Consider the following 19,564-nt stretch of genomic DNA (forward strand, 5'->3'; position numbering starts at 1 on the left):
GTAATGAAAGGTCTGGATGATGGGTTTGCTCCCTGGTATTGGGCGTATAGTTCATTAAATGTTTCATCAATTTGATTAGATGGTTTGCATGTGTCTGTTGGCGGGATTAATGTTTCGTGTTGGGTGTGTCTTGTCGACGACTCTGCTGATGAGCTTTGGGTGTTAGTCAGCATGGTATGTGTTTCGGGTGTTTCTGGTGTGATTGTTTGTGGGTGTGATGTAGGTGAAGCTGATTGTTGTGCTTGTGGTTCGTCTTCATTTTGTATGGCTTCGGCCGCTTGTCTTCTTATAGTTTCTCTTTCTGTTGGAGATATTCTGTTGTTTCGTATTATGACTCGAATTTGGTCTGATAGTCTTTGTTCTGTGATCATTTCCCTAAGTTCTGGATAGATGTTCATAAAGGCCTGATATAACTGACTTCTATATCCTGTTGTATTTTGTTGGAGATTAGTAACGGTGAAGTAACAGAGGAGTAGGTTTTTGTTAATTTCGTCGGTCCATTTCATCCTCTGTCGTGCTTTACCTGCTAGGGTGGTTGTAGGGCGTATGTCCTGCAAAACACTTCTAGCGGGTTCTAGTCCATTATTCGGTGCTGGGTCGTCATCTGTTGCAAGCTGATCATCACGACGGTTCCGAACAGGAGCAGCTTGCCCTCCTGCCCCGCCTCGATTGCTTCTTACATTTTTTGGAGCAATATTTCACACTACATGGGTTGCTAACCCACATAGCGGTACCAGAGCCCAGTTGGCCGGCTAAGCCGTTTTCCACCTCCTACGACGTGGACGTTGGGTTGGAATTTAGGAGGCTTTATTATTATTATTATTATTTCTCAAATCTTAAGCCGGTTTACAATCAACAATATTTGACAGATGGTGTTGCCATGCGATTTTGGTCATAGCCTACTATCGGCACAGCCTACGTGATGGATTACTGTTGTCTTACAGTGTTACAGAAAAAAAAACATTAAAATAAGGAAAAATATAAAATTCCAGATACTTTCTAGACGGACTATATATTAGAAACTATATACTTTAAAGGATGCTTCACGCTATACCATAACGGGTCCGAGCCGTGCGTCGGTGAAGACACGGCCAAACAATGTCAAATGTTCTTTACACATATACATTCATGCCAGGCCGAGCACGATCCGAGCTTCGCCGGAACTCGTCCGTGCCCCGTCCCAGAAATGTCGGCGTACATTTTTTTCTCGGATCCGCTCCGTTTCCGCCCCGTTGCGGAAAGCATGAATGTACTTTCCTGGTGCCCCCGACGCTTGCAATCTGCAGTCATGATATAAACAAAGTACACTTTTTATCATGTCTGTAGTAAGTATTAGTGAATCTTACAGCAGTATTTGACGACAGGGTATGCGTAAACTGGACAAATGAAAGGACAAAATTTAACGATAGATCCTTCATCTTTTCCGAGCAGGTGTTTCCAGGTGTTGTTCTTTATTCATCAACTGCAATTGGTACCAATTCCAATTGCGAGAACTTTGGCATTGTTCGTATTAAATTCGTGCGTCTATGGGCTGTGTTTTCTAAAAACTGGACAATGAAGGATGCGTGAACAAGATAGATCCTTCATCTTTTCCTTTTGAACAGTGTTTCCCCTGCAGGTGTTGTTCTTTATTCATCAACTGCAATTGGTACCAATTCCAATTGCGAGAACTTTGGCATTGTTCGTATTAAATCTTCGTGTGTCTATGGGGCTGTGTTTTCTAATATACTCGGAACTAATACGAACCCCGTTATCAACTCGGTGTTGCATATACAGAAGGATCGGACGTGGCTCGGTGTCTACTTCACGGAACTCCGGTGTACTGTGAATCATCCTTAATATAGTTTTATTATTAGGTTAATTATAGAAAATATACAGCAAACTTTTACGTTTAAAACGTCCGCAAGGTATATGTAAGTATAACACTTGATTGTTTATCGGAGTAAACTACCCTATAAATCATAGAGCTGGTTTTAAATATCGATCTTTCTTCAAAGAATCATCGTTTACTTACGATACTAGAAATACAACTTTTTCCCAACAGCGCAGCCTTTTGTTGAAAGAAGCTGCGATTATTTCGTGGACAAATATTTCATTGTGATTGTGGTATCAATGGTATCGTGCTGTATCTTTTGGTATAATTAATCTACGGATTATACGATCTAGTATTAATATACTTTAATAAACTTCATAGAAAATTATTATTATATTTTAGGTGCTCACATTGCCAATTATCTTTCCATTGCTCTAAGGCCCTACGTGTTGCCAAGAATAACAGGACTGGATCCAGCCCTGCCTGGCTTTATTACCACTGACACAGAAAATAAACTGGACATGAGCGATGCTGATTTTGTTGATGTTTATCATACTAATGCCTTCATGCAGGGCAAAGCTGAAGAATCGGGTCATGTAGATTTTTACTTCAATGGAGGATCTATACAACCAGGTTGCTGGGGTACAGACAGTGAGTAATTTTTTAAGAGATTTTTTTTCCGTCTATGTAAATTAGGCCTATTTCCCTAGTCTTTTTTCAGTTTTCTCGCATTTGAGTTTTGTCATTTTCTCTTAAATCTACGTTATTTAAATAATAGGTTTTTAAGAAATAATACTGGACATAATATCTGAAATGCATAAAATAGTTATAAAAATTTATAAAGATATTTATCAATTTAGATTATTTTTTGTAAAGCATGCATTATTTTTTTCCAGAACTGGCTACTGTATCAGTGGCGGATTTGGGCCCCCCCAAAATAAATTTCTGTATCCGCCCCTTTACTGTATTGTCTCTGCGTATAGCACTGCAAACTTAAAACGTATTTATTTCTTTGGAAATTCCCCAACTGCGTTAAATTAAATTTGTTTACAATAGAGTCATCCAATTCCTTTCTTATATCATATCTTCCTATACATATATTAAAAAGAAAATAAAATGGATAGATATATTTAAAAAAATTCTATTTTGTATTTTTATATCTTTTTATAAAATAAAAATAAGTATTTTGTGATATACAATATTTATATTACCAGATAAAAGCGATTTAAAATGTTTATATAAAAACCACAATAAACCAGATTATAAATTTATTGTGGTTAAAATAATTTGTAACGCTAATTTTGGGAAAAAAATTAAAGAATTCTTACTTACATAATAGTTATGAAGAAATAAAAATATTTAATTTATATTTTTTGTTATAAAACAACACAAACACGCTGAATTATAAGATAAACAGATAAAAGGTACATTTTGCTTTTTAAATTTAAATATACTAATATATGAATTTCTTACCTTATTTCTTACTAATTTTAAATGCATTTTGTTGTATACTAAGGGTCGGCATTTTTGGTCTTGGGTGCCGGTTTTCATGTGTACGAAGAGTACTGTCAACACGCTTAGTAAAATAAGATGTACTGAATAAAGACAGAAGGCGAGTATTTTCCCAAGTGCATGGAATCTAGCGTCAGATTAAGTAGTTATAGCGACCTGGTCATTCTATTACTGTGTATAGGATTTTAACATGTAAGACAGTAATGTAGACAGCTTAATGGCAAATCAAATGATCATCACCGGAATTTGCATCAAAATTTCAAACCGCATAAGTAGACGTTTCAAAACAATGCTGCATCTAGGGTTGGATCTGGATTTTCGACAATTAGTTACTCATTTTACTACAACTGTAATAGATTACATTTAGCTTAGATATATTATTCTCATTTCAGTGGTATACATGAAAATTTTTAACATAGTTTATTTTATTCTAATTTCTTTAAGACTACGATAATACTGGTCGGCAAGAGAAAATCTTGGGTCGTTTATTTTCGTACATGTTTTATCTATCATTTACCTACATGTCTAGAAGTGAATCGCTATGGCAATCTTGTAAGTCGGGGAGAGAAAATTATTACCTATCCACTTAATCCGGAGCTCAACTTCTTGTCTATAGACTCTGTGCACGACAATCGGCACCCAAAGCCGTGGGTACATTATCGGTTATTTCATTAAATAAACTAACCAAAAAATATGCTGTATTACGTAGTCACGTACATCCGCAGTTACATAATGAGACAGATAATCAATTAATTACATAATGTAGTAAATAGCGCAAATACTATTGTCGATCATTCTAATCAGTATTAAATAATAATGGAGTGAGACAGTGTGAAGTGAGACATTAAATGATTGATCTTTTTGTTAAATTATGTGGTATAACTTAACACAATGATGAATCGTTTAATGTTTTATATGCACCTCCATAATTATTTAATACATAATCTTATACTGATTACAGCGTTCGACAATAGAATTTGCGCTTTTAGTACGTTATGTAATTAATAGATTATCTGTCTTATTATGCAAGTAGGGATGTACGTGTCTACGTAATAGAGCATCAGCATCTCTCTCAGTATATCGTATTGTACTGAACACGTTGACACACGAGAATCAGCAACCAAAGCAGTGTGTACGCTTCATTAAATAAACTAACCAAAAAATATGCTCTATTACGTAGTTACGTACATCCTCAGTAACATAATAGTACCGATAATTAATAAATTACATAATGTTGTAAATATCGCAAAATCGCAGATTAAGTGGTTACATAATAAATACTTCGTATTTTTGTTCACTCCGACTTACTAGATTGCCATAACGACTCACTCCTATACATGTAAACGCCGACCTAAAGGTTCACTTGCCAGCGGGGTATTGGATCTTCTAACAAACATTTTTTTAGAATTATAATAGTTTATGATACAACATATTTTTTTAACTTAACATATGCGCTTTGTAATAAAAATTTTACGGGCACGTAACCTAAACTAAATTTTCTAATACACTAATTCAATAACTAAATTGGAAATGTTTTAATCTAAATCCACTTATATATTAATTAAATACCGTCACAAAATTAATCATATTAATACGATTAAAATGAAAATAATCAACTATTTCAATCATTGTTGAGCGCTCTCACTAATGTAATGGATAATTTTATTATTGTATATATTTAACATTTATTTTCGTATCCAGATTTTTTTTCATGCAATCATCACAGAGCTCCTTTATATTATGCAGAATCTATAAACACAAACATGGGCTTCTGGGGTTGGCAATGTCCCAGCTTTTATGTGTACTTGTTTGGCAGATGTCCACCCAACGAGATTCAAGTTCTATTGGGTGAAAACATCGACAAATCACTTTTTGGAACATATATGGTAAGTATAGCAAAAAACTAGTACCTTTATTCGGCTTATCTTAAGTACTCTATTAAGTTTGTATTATTTATCATGATAACTCCCTCATCTGATATTACCTCATTATTCTAAAATTTACAAAACTCACTAAAGAAAGGCAGAAAAATGCATGCTTTATTTAGAAATGTGTCATATGTCATAATTACTTTTATTCAAATATGCGAAAATTGTTTTGAGTTTGAGTAGTGTATTTATATTTAAATAAAAAAAGGTCATTATACCACTTCATTAGTCTAATTTATTTATCTTTGTTTTGGGAAAAGAAAATATATGTTTTTTCTGGTAGTTACAAAAATGATTTTTTTTTCAGGTTGTTACTAGTTCAGCCCCCCCTTTTGCCATTGGAAAGCTCAATACAAGCTTTAGTTTTAACAGGATTATTTATCCACATTTACCTTCCTACGCCACTGGGAAAAATCCTATAGCCATGTTACAACATTACCAAAATGAAGTTTTAGAACCATCGGTAATAGAAGAAGACGAATTATTTAAGGAGGCTTTAGAAGAAAATAAAAAGAAGGATACTGATACAGTACCTAGTAATGTATTTTATGGCAAATATAAACTACAACCTCATTATTTCGGGAAAGAAGATGTAAATAACGAATTAATCTAAAATTTTATTATTATTTATTTACAATAAAAGACTAAATTAATTGTTATACCTTTTTACTTTCAACAAATTGAGTTTACAACATCCCTTAAATAATTCCTATCAACAGCAGACTTCTTACTAATAAGTTTGTTCTTATAATAATACGACTTAAAACCTAATGCATATGGAGCTTTATCGTTCGTTTCTAGGAAGTACGAGCCTCTGGTTCTAAAAGAAAAAAAAATAATATTACGATTTGTTTATTTCAAGTTTTCCTATAAATAAATAAGGATATAATATTAAGGGATTCTTTTCTCAACTGTGGTTTTGCGTTTGTGGTTTTCTGTTAAGTATTTGTGCTTGCTAAAGACAGCAGAAACCTTGCCATGAACAAAAATATAGTATGGCTATACTAACAAATAATAAGTGTTCTCTCCCATAACGGCTAATTTCTCTGAATTGCCACATAGTCCTAAAAAGTATTGTACTATATTTTCACATGGTTTAGCTATAAAAGAGTTTCCTCCTTCCACTGAGCTCTTTATGGATTCTGCAAAGTACAATCCTGCCATTATATGGCTGCAAAGTGGCGGATCTAAAAAAAAGAATTAATTTACAGAAAAAAGTTCAAATTTAGTAAGTTTGGTGCCAAAAGTCACAAATCAATATTTATTATAAATATTTGTAAAAGAATCGCTGTCTCTGGTGTAACAGTTATTGGTTTAGAATAGTAAAGCGGATGTGGAAAATTTAAGGGTTTTTGCCTTTAGTTGTTGTTTTTGGATGGTGTACGTGGTCAGAGGTCTTTTACTATGTTGTTATGTTGTTAATGGTTACTAGCATAAACCTAAATAACGCTTTTAGGAATTTTGTTCATCGAGGTACCTTCATTGCACTAGAGTGACTGGAGTAGCATGATGGCGATAACTTTCGGAGTATAGCAAATTATCTCTAACTGGTATTTGCCAATCGCGAGGAGCTGAAAATATATAGATAAACAACTTGATGTTAGACACAAACTACTGTGTAATGTATGTACATACGCTTTACAATAATGCATGCAAAATCCCAATATTTGGAAGTATGGATTGGAGTATATTAAATACTTCAGTCCTCAATACTTCGAGGGTATCTAATAGAAATTTTAGAAAAATTGAGAATTTTCTATAAGCTATGATCAGAGATAGGGAATGCAATCCCGCACCAAAATCTCAATCCCGCAAACCCGCGGGATTAAAGCAATCAATCCCGCGGATCCGCAAAATTGCGGGACTGTAAACAATAGTCATACATTTGGTCCTAAATGATACAAAAGGCATTGTACATTTTGCATAGGCCCACAATATACTGATATAGCGTGTATCTTAAACTAGCTGTACAGAAATTTGGACCGATTTATACAGGGAGTTCAAAAATATATTTAATATTAAATAAACTTAAATTTTATTATAATTTATCTATTTATTTTATAAATAAAAATATTATTCTGATGTTAAAGGTTTTTTTTTAACTTGTGTTAGTTATCTGCTTTTAGATACACTCTATATCAATAATTTTTTGGCATATGCAGAATGTACAAAGCTTTTTGTACCACTTTGGACCATACATATGACTAAAAATGCACTTTTCAAAAAAAAAGTAAATTTTCCTTAAAACAAAAAAAATTAAAAAGCCGATCAAATTGTTTTTTCTAATTTCAATACCGATTAGTCGTACTTGATAAAAATTTCGATTTTTTAAAACTCGCAAATTTGCGGTAAAAAAGATTCTTGACCAAATTTTCACTCTCTTATAAAACACCCTGTATACGAGAATTCGCTAAATATATTTTCGAAAACCGCATAGCATCTTAATCACAATAGATGCATCTAAAACCTGGTCCAAACCGCATCCCAAAATCTTTTTTAGTTCAAGAGATATTCAACTTTAAATTTACCCTAAAATTTTGCTTGTCCCGATAATTATGTCCGGCGGTTTATTTGACGAAATTGTCCACAATCCACAAGTACTAGTTAAATGGGTTCCCCGGGTTCCGAGCTGCCCGGAATGAAGGGGTTTGACCTTGATCGAGATCGATTCGGTTACCCAGTAGTAATGTGTCAATCCCGCGGATCCCGCACGATAAATCCCGCAACTTCGATCCCGCGGAATCTTAGAGGGATCCCACATTTGCGGGATTGCATTCCCTAATCAGAAAGATCCCAATTTTTGTAACCTTACAACCTTACCACAATACACACGATTCCAAAATTATGGTATACAAACTAAATCGGATTACCCAGCATTAATGTATAGGCAACTTCCAATTGAAAAGGAATTATTAAAAGTTAAAAGTGTAGATGTTGAATATGCTTAAAAATTCCACATAAGAATATTAAGATCACATGTAAGAGAACATAGATCTGAAAGATTAGGAAATAGTGGAGTATATTCTTTTTCAAAGTGCAGTATAAAAAATTCTAGGATTAGAAAAGAAGTTCTTGGATATAGAAGGGGTTCGTTGTAATTGTATGTTTGATTGTTCTCATGTTTAATTTTATCTTCAGTTTTTCATCATTTTTGTGTAAAAAGAGGTGAATTTTTGGCCAGGAAGATATTATACCGGGTGCGTCTCGAAAGTTGTTTACCACTGTAACTTTTTTATTTTTTCAAATAAAAAAAACAAAATTTAGTATGTTAGTATATGACAGAAATTTAGATTGATTGACATATTCAATTGATTTTGATCACTTCCTGTTTCACCGGAAATGACTACAACTTTTTATTTTTAAATGGCAACCCCGGTATATTTCTACTTTATTTTATAGAAAATGACGACTCTGAATAGATAATGACATATGTTAACTTTTGACATTTTCGCTTAAAAAAATCGTATTTTAAATTTCAGTCTGGAGTTGTATTAAAAACACTAATTTTTAATCAAGGAGCCTTGGAAAAATAGATTTGATCATCTAATGTTTTTCGTGTCTTGTCCTGGCCGGTTAAAAGATGCCCAAATCGTATTTTTAATAATATCTCAAATTTTTCAAATGGAACAAGGGTGGCTCGTTAGCATATTTGGAAAACGCATTTTTTACGAATAATTTGATACCACACAATTGGTATTTTGACTCAAATTTTGTTATGAACCGCATGTTACAATTTCAAATAAACCATATGCCAAAATGTCACCAGTTAACATATGATATGTCATTCTATTCAGAGTTTCATTTTCTATCGAATAAAGTAGAAATATACCGAGGGTGAAATTTAAAGATCAAAAGTTGTAGTCATGTCCGGTAAAACAGGTAGTGACCAAAAACAATTGAATATGTTAATCAATCAATTATTTATGTCATATACTAACATACCAAATCTTTTTTTTTATATGAAAAAATAAATAAGTTATATGGGTGAACTACTTTTGAAACGCCCCCGGCATAGCAGGTTACTACATACACTTCCAACAAAAATTATAAACTATGATTTTTTCACAAATTAATGCAAAATTTTAATAGTTTAATCCTAATGCTTCCACTTTTTCCGTACTTATACCTTATTATAACTTACATCTTCGAGATATACAGGCTGGTTGTAGAACTCCTCCGTTAACATAGAAGTCTGCGTGACCAGTAGCTTCGACTTTGCCAAAAGTTCCCGCACTAGTATGAATAACATCCACAAAATCGGCATCAGATTTATCCAGTTTCCAGTCGTTACTTAACGTAGCGAAAAATGGAAGAGCTGGATCTAAACCTAGAAACCATATATAATTTGCAACAAACCAGATAGTGATTCCGTCTCGTTATTCAAAAAATAAATGTGTCTACAAGTTTTACTTTTAATGTCTAAAATTATTATTATTTTTTTTTGATGAGAAAAAAGAGTAAGAAGAAAATCAGTACAGTAAAAGCAACTTTTTTATTTCTTATTAAAATGCCGTACTCTATACAGCACTTTGGCGACGTCTATATAGATGTAAGATGTTTGTATATATTAGTTTAGTTTTAATCATCTGCTGCTGATGCTTATGGTTAGCGAAACGCGCTTGCAGTGTTTAAAAGAATAATGTATTGTGATGTATTAGTAGCAGTATGTGTAGAAGAACAACAGAGAGAAATTCGAGCACTTAGATCAATTACAGGATATACCTTATATGACCGGAAAAGAAGTGAGGATATAAGGGAAATGTGAAATACAGGACAAGTAAGAAGGGTAAGAAACTGAAAAAGAGAGTGGAAAGACCATGAGAACCAACTATAACCATGGACGACCACCTATAAGATGATGGTCGTCCAGGCGTGTTTAGGTTGTTCATCCCCCAACTGTTCCTAGGGAACCCTTGAAGAAAACACAGGACTTGGTCTTAACGTACAAAGAAGAAGCGGTGTATTAGTGTTTTATTTTGCAGATATATTCACTCTACAGATGGTCACTCTACAGGATTGATTAGATTCCAGTGGCCGGCCGTGGCTCCAACGTAGTGTGTCGACTGCTGTGCGAGAGGTACTGGGTTCGATCCCAGCCAGTACGGTTGCTTCATTTATTTAAATTAAATTAACTATTTATCTAAATAGAGCGACCAGAGTCACAAAAAAGGCAATGGCAAATCACTTTGAGCATACTCGTATTTTGCCTTGTACATATACAGTCTCTCAAATAGTTCCATGGATTCGCCGATAAAATGTAGATCCCATGTATTTGTAAAACACTGATGTCATACATCACTGTATAGAGTAAGACACTGTAAAAGGAAGATTCGATTCATTTTTCTTACCTGTGATTCTGGAGAATGAAGTTCCCAACACTTTTTGCAAATTGTTACCGGCCAATCCAGAAATGTGTGCTCCTAAACTGAATCCAACCACATGAATGGATTTTGGATTTATGCCTAACGGCATTAGGCTTACGACAAGTATGGAAAGGCATTGAGCTACATGCCACGTATTGAGATAAGCAGTGGCGTAGCATGGTATTTCAGCGAGAGGTTTCCAATCAACTATAAGTAAACGCTATAGAGGAATAACGGAAAACGCTGGTGAATGACAATCGATTATAATTTTGGCGTGGTCAATATCTACAGGTCATTTATTAAAAATTGACAAACTTTCAAAATTACACTAATTATAGAGATATTAAAAAAGACGAGGGCGTTTTCAGACACACAAATCTATTTATAAAAAAAAATATTTTTCCCGAATTTTAAACTACATCGTTTAAAAATAATTGTTAATCAATATAAAAATAAATTACAACCTTCTTAACACTAACATCGTTAGGCGGCAGTAAGCGCCATTAAAATCTAAGGAAAAAGCCAAGGAAATGACGTCGAGGAACTGACCTCGCCAATTTTATCGATTGTCATTCCTTAGACGCGGTTTTTTTTGGCTCGTATTGTATACCTAAAGAACAATTAATACAATTCAGAATATATTCTGAATTGTAGATATTAATTTATATTACATTAAGTATTATGTCCATATTCAGTCCATTTCGTCCATCTCATAAAAACTACTCTCACATTAATATAGTTTTTTTTTCTTTGTTTGTGTTCATTTGTGTTGATGTTAATTTTCTCATGATTGATTACTTAATAATTTGATATTATTTTCATTTAAAAATGAATTTTCTATCGGTTTTACTTCTGAAAACCATCCCTTGCTTGCTAATTGACGAACTGCACAAGGATTTAACAAAAATTTAGTAGTGCCAACAAAACCAAGAAATTCCGGTTCCTTGGAAGCATTGTACCTAAATTCCCGGTTCCATAAAACAGCTCCGGTTCCGAAAACCCTAATACCACTCTAAATACTCCCAGTTAGGGTTCAGAACCGAGTATTCAAAGATCTTTTTGGCCATCACAGAAATATTCGAAACTAATTCCCGGTTCATTCAGGACTCGGTAACAATAATTAAAAATGTTTTTAAGTGAGAAAGTCATTTGATACTTTCTAGCGGTCGAAATCAATCTAATTAAGGAATAATGATATTTCTTTTTCCTTTTGAAGTTTATATGATGTTTACTAACAATTATAGAAGTTTAAATATATGTTATTTTATTATTTAGTATAATGTTGTTCAATGTATCATCTATACTGATATATAAAATCCTTAAGTGACTCACATGCTGATTAATCACGATCCTGCTCAAACCACTCAACGTAAGAAGCTCAATTTTGGCATACAAGTTGATTCTAGGGTGTAGAGGTTCGATAAGAAGGGATTATTCGAAATTCCAGTTCCAAGAGGGTGAAACCTTGGTGAAACCACCCCTCAAATATTACAATATTTTTTATTTAAAAAACGGTCAAGTTTTCGAAAAAACGCTTAAACACGTATATTTTATTTTGTTTTTTTACATATTTTAAGATTTTTTAAAAATGTATACAGGGTGTTTCGAAAAATCTGGTCATTGATTAATCACGATCCTGCTTAAAGCGCTTGACGTAAAAAGCTGATTTTTGGAAAACAGATTGACTTTAGGGTGTCGAGGTTCGATAAGAAGGGATTTTTCGAAACTCAAATTCTAAGGGGGTGAAACTATCCGTCAAATATTAAAATATTTTTCATTTAAAAACAGGTAAGTTTTTCGGAAAAACTCTTAAACACGTATATTGTATTTTGTTGTTTTACATATTTTAAGATTTTTTATAAATTTATACAGGGTGTTTCATAAAATATTACCATTGAGTAATCACGATTCTGCTTAAACTGCTTGACTTGACGATTCTGCTTAAACTGCTTTAAAGCTGATTTTTGGCAAACGGATTGACTGTGGGGTGTAGAGGTTCGATAAGGAGGGGTTTCTCGAATCTCAAATTCCAAGAGGGTGAAAACGCCCCTCAAATATTACAATATTTGTTATTTAAAAAACGGTTAGTCTTTCGAGAAAACGCTTGGACAAGCATAATTTATTTGGTTTTTTTCATATTTTGAATTTTTTTAAAAAATCATAGAAGGTGTTCCAAAAAGTTGGGTAATTTCTTAACCACGATTCTGCTTAAACTGCTTGACGTAAAAAACTTATTTTTGGCAAACGGATTTTTCGAAAGTTAAATTCCAACGAAACGAAACTACCCCTAAACTATACCACTCAAATATTACCAAGTTATATAATAATATCGCCATATTGTTTTTTCTCATGCTGACGTAAGTGTGAGAAAATTTTATCCAGTTTGTAAGTCAATGGAAATTCTTGCTTTGCTTTATCATCACCATTACAAATGATTAATTCGACGCGAACGAAATTTGCTTTGATCAGATTTCTCGTAGCGTAACTGCATCTCTCTTCTGCCGAATGCGTTCTCTCTCTATCGTGTGTGCGACCGGTGCTATCCCCAAGTCTCTTCCTATATTTGTCAAACTGTACACGCTAGTTGGTTATATCCTTGTTTATATATTCTTATATTTTATGTTATGTTTTAATACATATTTTCATTTTTAATTTGAAAATGTAGTTTTTTTTCTCAAATTTAGTTAAATTGGGTTATGTTGTTTGATGTGAATTTTAAATTACCCACATTAAGTTTGTTTCTTCGCTTGTGTTCATGTTAATTTTCTCATGACCGATTACTTAATAATTTGGTATTTTCATTAAAAATCTCAATTTTTTATCGATTTTACATTGTAATAAAACCATCCCTTGCTTTTTAATTGATGAACTGCACCATCATTGAACACGAATTAATTAGTTCCGAAAATACCGAAAAAAAACCGGTTCCTAAGAGGGCGCTGTACCGAAATTCCCGGTTCCGGAAATCTTACTTACCAGTTATAACGTTATATCCTATATTTTCGTAAGCTTCTATTATACTCGTCGTGCTAGGATCAAGGTCCAAACCACCATAACCATGTATGACAATTTTTAGAGGTACCTTAAACGGTTTAAGTTATAATTATTATTATTTTGTCTTGAGATCGAAGTATTTATGCAGTCTGTTTAAAGTATTGTATATCGTATATTTATAGATAACTTACGTAATTGTTAAACTCAGCTGGTAAATCTGGACTGAAGGGATCCAAGTAATAAAATGCTGTTTGATTGTGGGACTGAATTGAAAGAATGAATTTTACGCTTTCGCTGTGAGTGCAGCGCTCGTAAAGGAATACAGGGCAGTCTCCGAAATTAAGTTGTAGTCCATCTAAAAAAATTTATAAAAAAAACTATTTTTAATAGTCATCATCAGACATCCCTTTAACGTATTTACCAAACCTTAAAATCATTTTTATGTGAACAGAATGAAGAGAAGGACTTGCATAAAAGATTTCGTTAATTCAGATTTTCATGACGTGCTATTTTTGTATGATGACAAATAAGACAATTTTATAGAAAATTACTTTATTGTGTCAAAGTTAAAGCACCTGATTTTGATCATATATTGTGTATTAATCAAATTCTGGACTTGTAGCTGAACCCAATTAGGCGGTTGACCCAATAGGAGGTCAATTGGGGGTCAATGCATCGACTAGGTCAAATCCAAAATTGGGTGATATTATTGCAATATGTATCGTTTTACAATGTTGAGTTTTTCAGTCAGAAGGATAAGTTTATCTAATATACAGAGTGTAAATAGTAAATATATGTGTAGGAAAAAATAGATGGTTGCTATTTTTAAAAATAAGTAGGTAGATATTTTCTTAAATTATTTTTTTATTGGTTTTCATTTCGCAAAGTTTTTTGCCTATACAGGATGTCCCAAAAATAAGTGCAAGTATTTTAAGGGGTGGTAGATCTCGATAAAAGAAACATATTTTCTCTTTATCGTTTTTCAGATAAGTCTCAAATAACGGAGTTATTTTATTTTGAAAATTTCCAAAAAAAAATTATTTTTTGGTAAAATTTTGTGAACCACTGGATCTTTTCTGGATTCTTTCTTGTAAATTTAATCTAATATCTATGTTGCCATAAAAATACAAAGAAATTATGTTTTTTTTAATTAAAAGCTAAAAAAAATTACAAAAGGTTTTTCAAAAAATTTCCAATTTTGGAAATTTTTTTTTCGCGAAAAAAACCTCATAGGCGTGTTTTTGGAGTTGAACTATTCTACCAGTTAAAATACTTGCACTTATTTCTGGGACACCCTGTATAGTGGGGGTCAAAATTTCAATGTACAGGGTGGACCATTTTGGTTGTTTCTATAGGGTATCTAGGAAACCGTGAGAAATTTTCAAATTTTGATACTGCAGTCTCGGGTTCTTTTTGAAAAATCACAATGCCGCAAACGGATCGTGGCTATCTTGATCGGTTTCGAAGCTACAGGGGATTCCCAAATTTTGTACTTTTTTAAAGATGTTCGATAGTTTATTTATTTCAACAACTAGGCAAAATGAATTAAACATTCTAAAGGCACTTTTCTGTGTAGAATGCAGTGGCGTAGTCAGACTTTTTCGAAAAAATATTTTCTTAGATATTAACTATACTTGTGTTTTTTAAATACAACCTCCTGTATATTTTTAAATTTCCTGATTCAGTTTGCCATGGACTTCTCCAAAATATATAACACTATATATTTATTTCCACTATTAACTTTAAAATTCCAATTTATTTAAAGATATCGACTTTCCTCTTGGTAGGTCATGCCGAGTATTAAAGCAAACAAGCGAATATCTACTTTCAGATTAATCCATGTATTAGCAATTAAATAAATTCAGAAAAATACGAAGCAAATAAAAAATAAGTGTGACAGAAACAAAAGAACATATTTTAATACAAACTCAACAGGTTACTTCAATCGAGCTTCTCAGTTAATATAAAAAATAGAAACACAAAGACTACATTAAATATTCAAACTGCTGCCCATTATTATCTAGACGGAGTTGGCACCGTCTTTTCACGCCGCCTCTGACAGCATTTCGAATGTGTATGTTGGTTACACTTTGCAAAGCCACAACAAAACTATTTTGTAACTCTTCTAATAAATTTTCATTTCGATAAATTTTGTTTTTCAAAAGCCCCAGAGAAAGAAGTCTAAAAGAGTGATATCAGGTGACCTAGGTGGCTAGGATTAAACTATTTTCTGACCTTTTAAAAATGGCTGGGTTTGGTTGCTCGCGCTCAAAATACCCCTCAAAATATAAATCAGCTGTCATTTGCTTATGTTTGTTAGACTCAATATAACATTCTAACATATTATATTTCTCAAAATTTTCAAATTTACTCATTTTTTATTATTTAAAATACACACACTTCAATCTGTTGAAATGAAATGTCACGCATCTATCAAAGGTATGTGCCGATCACCATGACAACCGTTTACTTTGTTATTCGGCGCGGCCTACTATACTAACTGGATATTTTAAGAAAAATTTGAAATGTTGAGGTTATAATAGTGAAAATAAATATAGAGTGTTATATATTTTTGAGAAGCCCATGCCAAGCTGAATCAAGAAAATAAAAAATATACAGGGGGTTGTATTTAAAAAAACAGAAGTATAGTTAATATCTAAAAAAATATTTTTTTCGAAAAAAGTCTGACTACGCCCCTGCATTCTACACAGAAAAGTGCCTTTAGAATGTATAATTCATTTTTGCGTAGTTGCTGAAATAAACAAACTATCGAACACTTTCAAAAAGTACAAAATTTGAGAATCCCCCTGTAGATTCGAAACCGATCAAGGTAGCCACGATCCGTTTGCGGCATAGTGATTTTTTCAAAAAAAGAACCCGAGACTGCAGTATCAAAATTTGAATATTTCTTACGGTTTCCTAGATACCCTATAGAAACAACCAAAATGGTCCACCCTGTACATACCTACATCAATTTCATTTGTTGGTTTTTTCTCGGCATCTTACGATAGAGAGAAATAGAATAAGAGATAGACTCTTCATTAACTGCTCTATCTATTAATTATACAGGGTGAGTCTTAAATAAGTGTAAATATTTTCAGGGGTGTTATATTTCGACCCCAGGAACACCTCTATGAGGTTTATTCGTTAAAAAAAGATGTTGAAATCGTGCATTTTTTAAAAATTTCCCTGTATATTTTTTGAAAACTTTTTAGAACTGCCTGTTCACCGTAAATTTGCCCACGGTAAAATTCCTTAATCTCAGATATTACCATAGTTACGGCTTTACTCTATGGTTACGGCAATAAAAGGGATGCAAATATAGAAAAACTCCTGTGGTTCTCAAAATTTTTAAAATTTTTTTTTTCTAAATTTTCAAACTTATTTAAATAACTCGGTTGTATGAAAAATGGTAAAGAGAAAATATGTTTCTTTTATCGAGATCTACCAACCCTGAAAATATTTGCACTTATTTAAGACTCACCCTGTATAATACAAAAACAAAACGTTTTTTTTATTTAATACCTTTCAGTAAAGGCAAGTAAGCTCAGTAAAGATAAACAAATCGACAAAATCTCAAATCAAATTTAAATGTTTCAATTCAAATATCATACAGATTTGATCTGCCAAGGATCGGAACCCATCTCTGTCAAAGAGGTGGAATGATTATTTGGTTATGATATATAGAGGGTCTTTAAAGATATAGATACTCAGCTGGCCATATTTTAATTTATTTTATCCCTTAAATAATTCTAAAATAAACAGTTTTCTAGTATTAAACAGTCAATTTAGAAACGTTTTGTTTTTGTGTCACTGTTAATTTAAGTTCTAAATACAATTCTTCTATAGAAGGAAATTGTATTTAGAACTTAAATTAACAGTGACACTATTGCAAGTATTGAAGAAATACATGAGAAATACAATATAATCAAACAAAAAACGGCGTCAATGATGGCTATGAAAAGAAGATCGCTTTCATTTTCCAGCCTACTGGGCACCGGTTTTTATTCGATCATACGGTAGTCAGTGAACAGAATGCGGTAGATCCAAAAATCAAGAGAAATAATGAAATAACTTTTCACTGGTAAATGACTATACAGGGTGGTCCGAATTGTAATCTGGAAACTTCTTCAACATATTCTGCAGATGAAAATAAGTTAAAAAGTTCGTATAAAATCATGTCCTAAAATGCTTCGTTTGGAGATACAGCATTTTACTGGTAGGGAACACCATAACCCAAAGAAATTAGCTCTATTATATACAGAATGTCCCAAAACAGCTCTATATCAAGTTTATAGTTTGAGAAGTTTAATCCAAGTTGTTTTATAGAACAATAAATAAAAATACAACAAGTATATCGCCCTGTATATAGCATTTTTCTACAGAGTGGGGCAACGATGCCTAGAGTATAAAATTCATTATCTCGTTTGTTTGCAGAATTAGGAGAAATTAATAAAAAGAAAAAATGTTGCGTAAAATTTTATAAAAATAATGGTTATAAATTTAAAACCAGTAATTTTTTTTTAAAAATTCTAGATTTTGTAAAGTTGGAGGACTCAAATTTGGTAAGATAGTCTTATAAAGATGACAATCTATTATAATATTTGTGTAAAGATTTTTAAGTTGTAAGCCTCAGGCTGTTTAAAATAAATGTATGAATTTGGACGAATTAAATTTCAAAATTCTCAATTTTTTAAGTAGCACGCCGTATATTTTATTATTTTTTCTCATTTTACTTTACTGATGTCACAAATAGCTTCAACTTTTATTAAGTATTCCATATCACCTATTTTTAATAGCTTGCGATTTATTCCGATTTTATGTAATTTGTTTTTAATTTTTATCTTTCTTGTTAATTCATTATTCATCATTAATAAGTAGTTTGCAATTAGTATCATTACTTTTTATTAATTATTAACTTTATGCCAAAACCAAATATTTTTTTATACTTTTGAAACAATCTTATCGACTTATCATCATATAAAATTTTCGAGAATATCCTAATTAATAATTTAAAAATAAATATAGTACAAATATTTAATAGCACTGATCTAAATTTTTTACTCTATGAATAAATGACAGACTTATAAGACAAAAATAAATTAGTAATTACCTGAAAATAGCAGCAAATGAAATAATACACCGGTTACAGCTTTAAACATTATTATTCAACACCTTCTGCTAGACGACTGTTATCAGCATTCATTACTGCATCTCGTCTTCATCTGGTTCACATGTTTTTGCTAACATGTTTGGCCTAACAGGATTTTCCGTATTCCCACAAATAAGAACGGATATTTGTAGATAAGAGCGCCAAAAAATTGACTTTCGATAGTTCACACAGCGCTCGCCGAACATAAAATCAAAACAATATAGAAAGCTTGCGGGCAAAACAAATGACAATACAGGACTAACAATGGACAGTAAGCACACCTTCCCATATGTGTTAAAGTAATTTAAAATTAAAATATACCGGGTTTCGTAAATGGATTACGATCGAAAATTTACTAGAACTTATTTAAAATTGTTTTAAGTAATACAATAAATGACACACTTATTAAATCGTTTTTTAAATGTCATTTTCATAATGTCAAAATATTTTTGTAGTTATAGAAATTTGATTCTTGATAAATTTAAATTATAGATTTCATTCAAAATGGAACTTACCTAAGTAACATTAATATGAATGAACTTATTTGAATATAGTAAATAATATTTCTATTTTAGAGACGACAAATTAACAAACAAATAATAAGTATTAAGATATTTAATAACTCTAGTAGTTTGAGTAAAAAGGTTAATAAAAAAGCATATTAATATTTTGGTGGTTCATTTTTCAATTCCTTGCACAGAATACCTACAGTATAAATTTTACTCTGTAATCTGTTTTTTTCCTATAAGAGTGGGAAATTTTAATGTGGATGAATTTTCTATATAACGTCTCTTAATTTTAA

The 19,564-nt window shown here is 32.1% G+C and overlaps 2 protein-coding genes across 5 annotated transcripts in view; one reads left to right on the forward strand and one right to left on the reverse strand.

The window, feature by feature from the left end:
* LOC115881864 (pancreatic triacylglycerol lipase-like) overlaps window positions 1-5,919 on the forward strand; it is a 249,470-nt gene extending 243,551 nt beyond the window's left edge. For all 4 annotated transcript variants that reach the window (XM_030899562.1, XM_030899561.1, XM_030899560.1 and 1 more), the window contains 3 exons: window positions 2,216-2,464; window positions 5,027-5,211; window positions 5,561-5,919. In XM_030899562.1, coding sequence (XP_030755422.1) covers window positions 2,216-2,464; window positions 5,027-5,211; window positions 5,561-5,866 — 740 coding nt within the window. In that variant the 3' untranslated portion in view covers window positions 5,867-5,919. The remainder of the gene's footprint in view (window positions 1-2,215; window positions 2,465-5,026; window positions 5,212-5,560) is intronic.
* Window positions 5,903-19,026, reverse strand: LOC115881865 (phospholipase A1-like). Its single transcript, XM_030899565.1, has 7 exons — window positions 18,724-19,026; window positions 13,802-13,965; window positions 13,593-13,698; window positions 10,602-10,823; window positions 9,395-9,580; window positions 6,263-6,440; window positions 5,903-6,073 (listed from the first exon to the last, which is right to left on the reverse strand). Exons 1-7 carry the CDS (start codon window positions 18,770-18,772, stop codon window positions 5,926-5,928), a joined length of 1,053 nt encoding a protein of 350 aa, XP_030755425.1. The 5' UTR covers window positions 18,773-19,026; the 3' UTR covers window positions 5,903-5,925.
* Window positions 19,027-19,564: the final 538 nt, after the last annotated feature.

Source organism: Sitophilus oryzae, unplaced genomic scaffold (assembly GCF_002938485.1).
Source record: "Sitophilus oryzae breed Bouriz unplaced genomic scaffold, Soryzae_2.0 scaffold_1744_pilon_pilon, whole genome shotgun sequence".
In the NCBI taxonomy this organism is placed as follows: Eukaryota; Metazoa; Arthropoda; class Insecta; order Coleoptera; family Curculionidae; genus Sitophilus; species Sitophilus oryzae.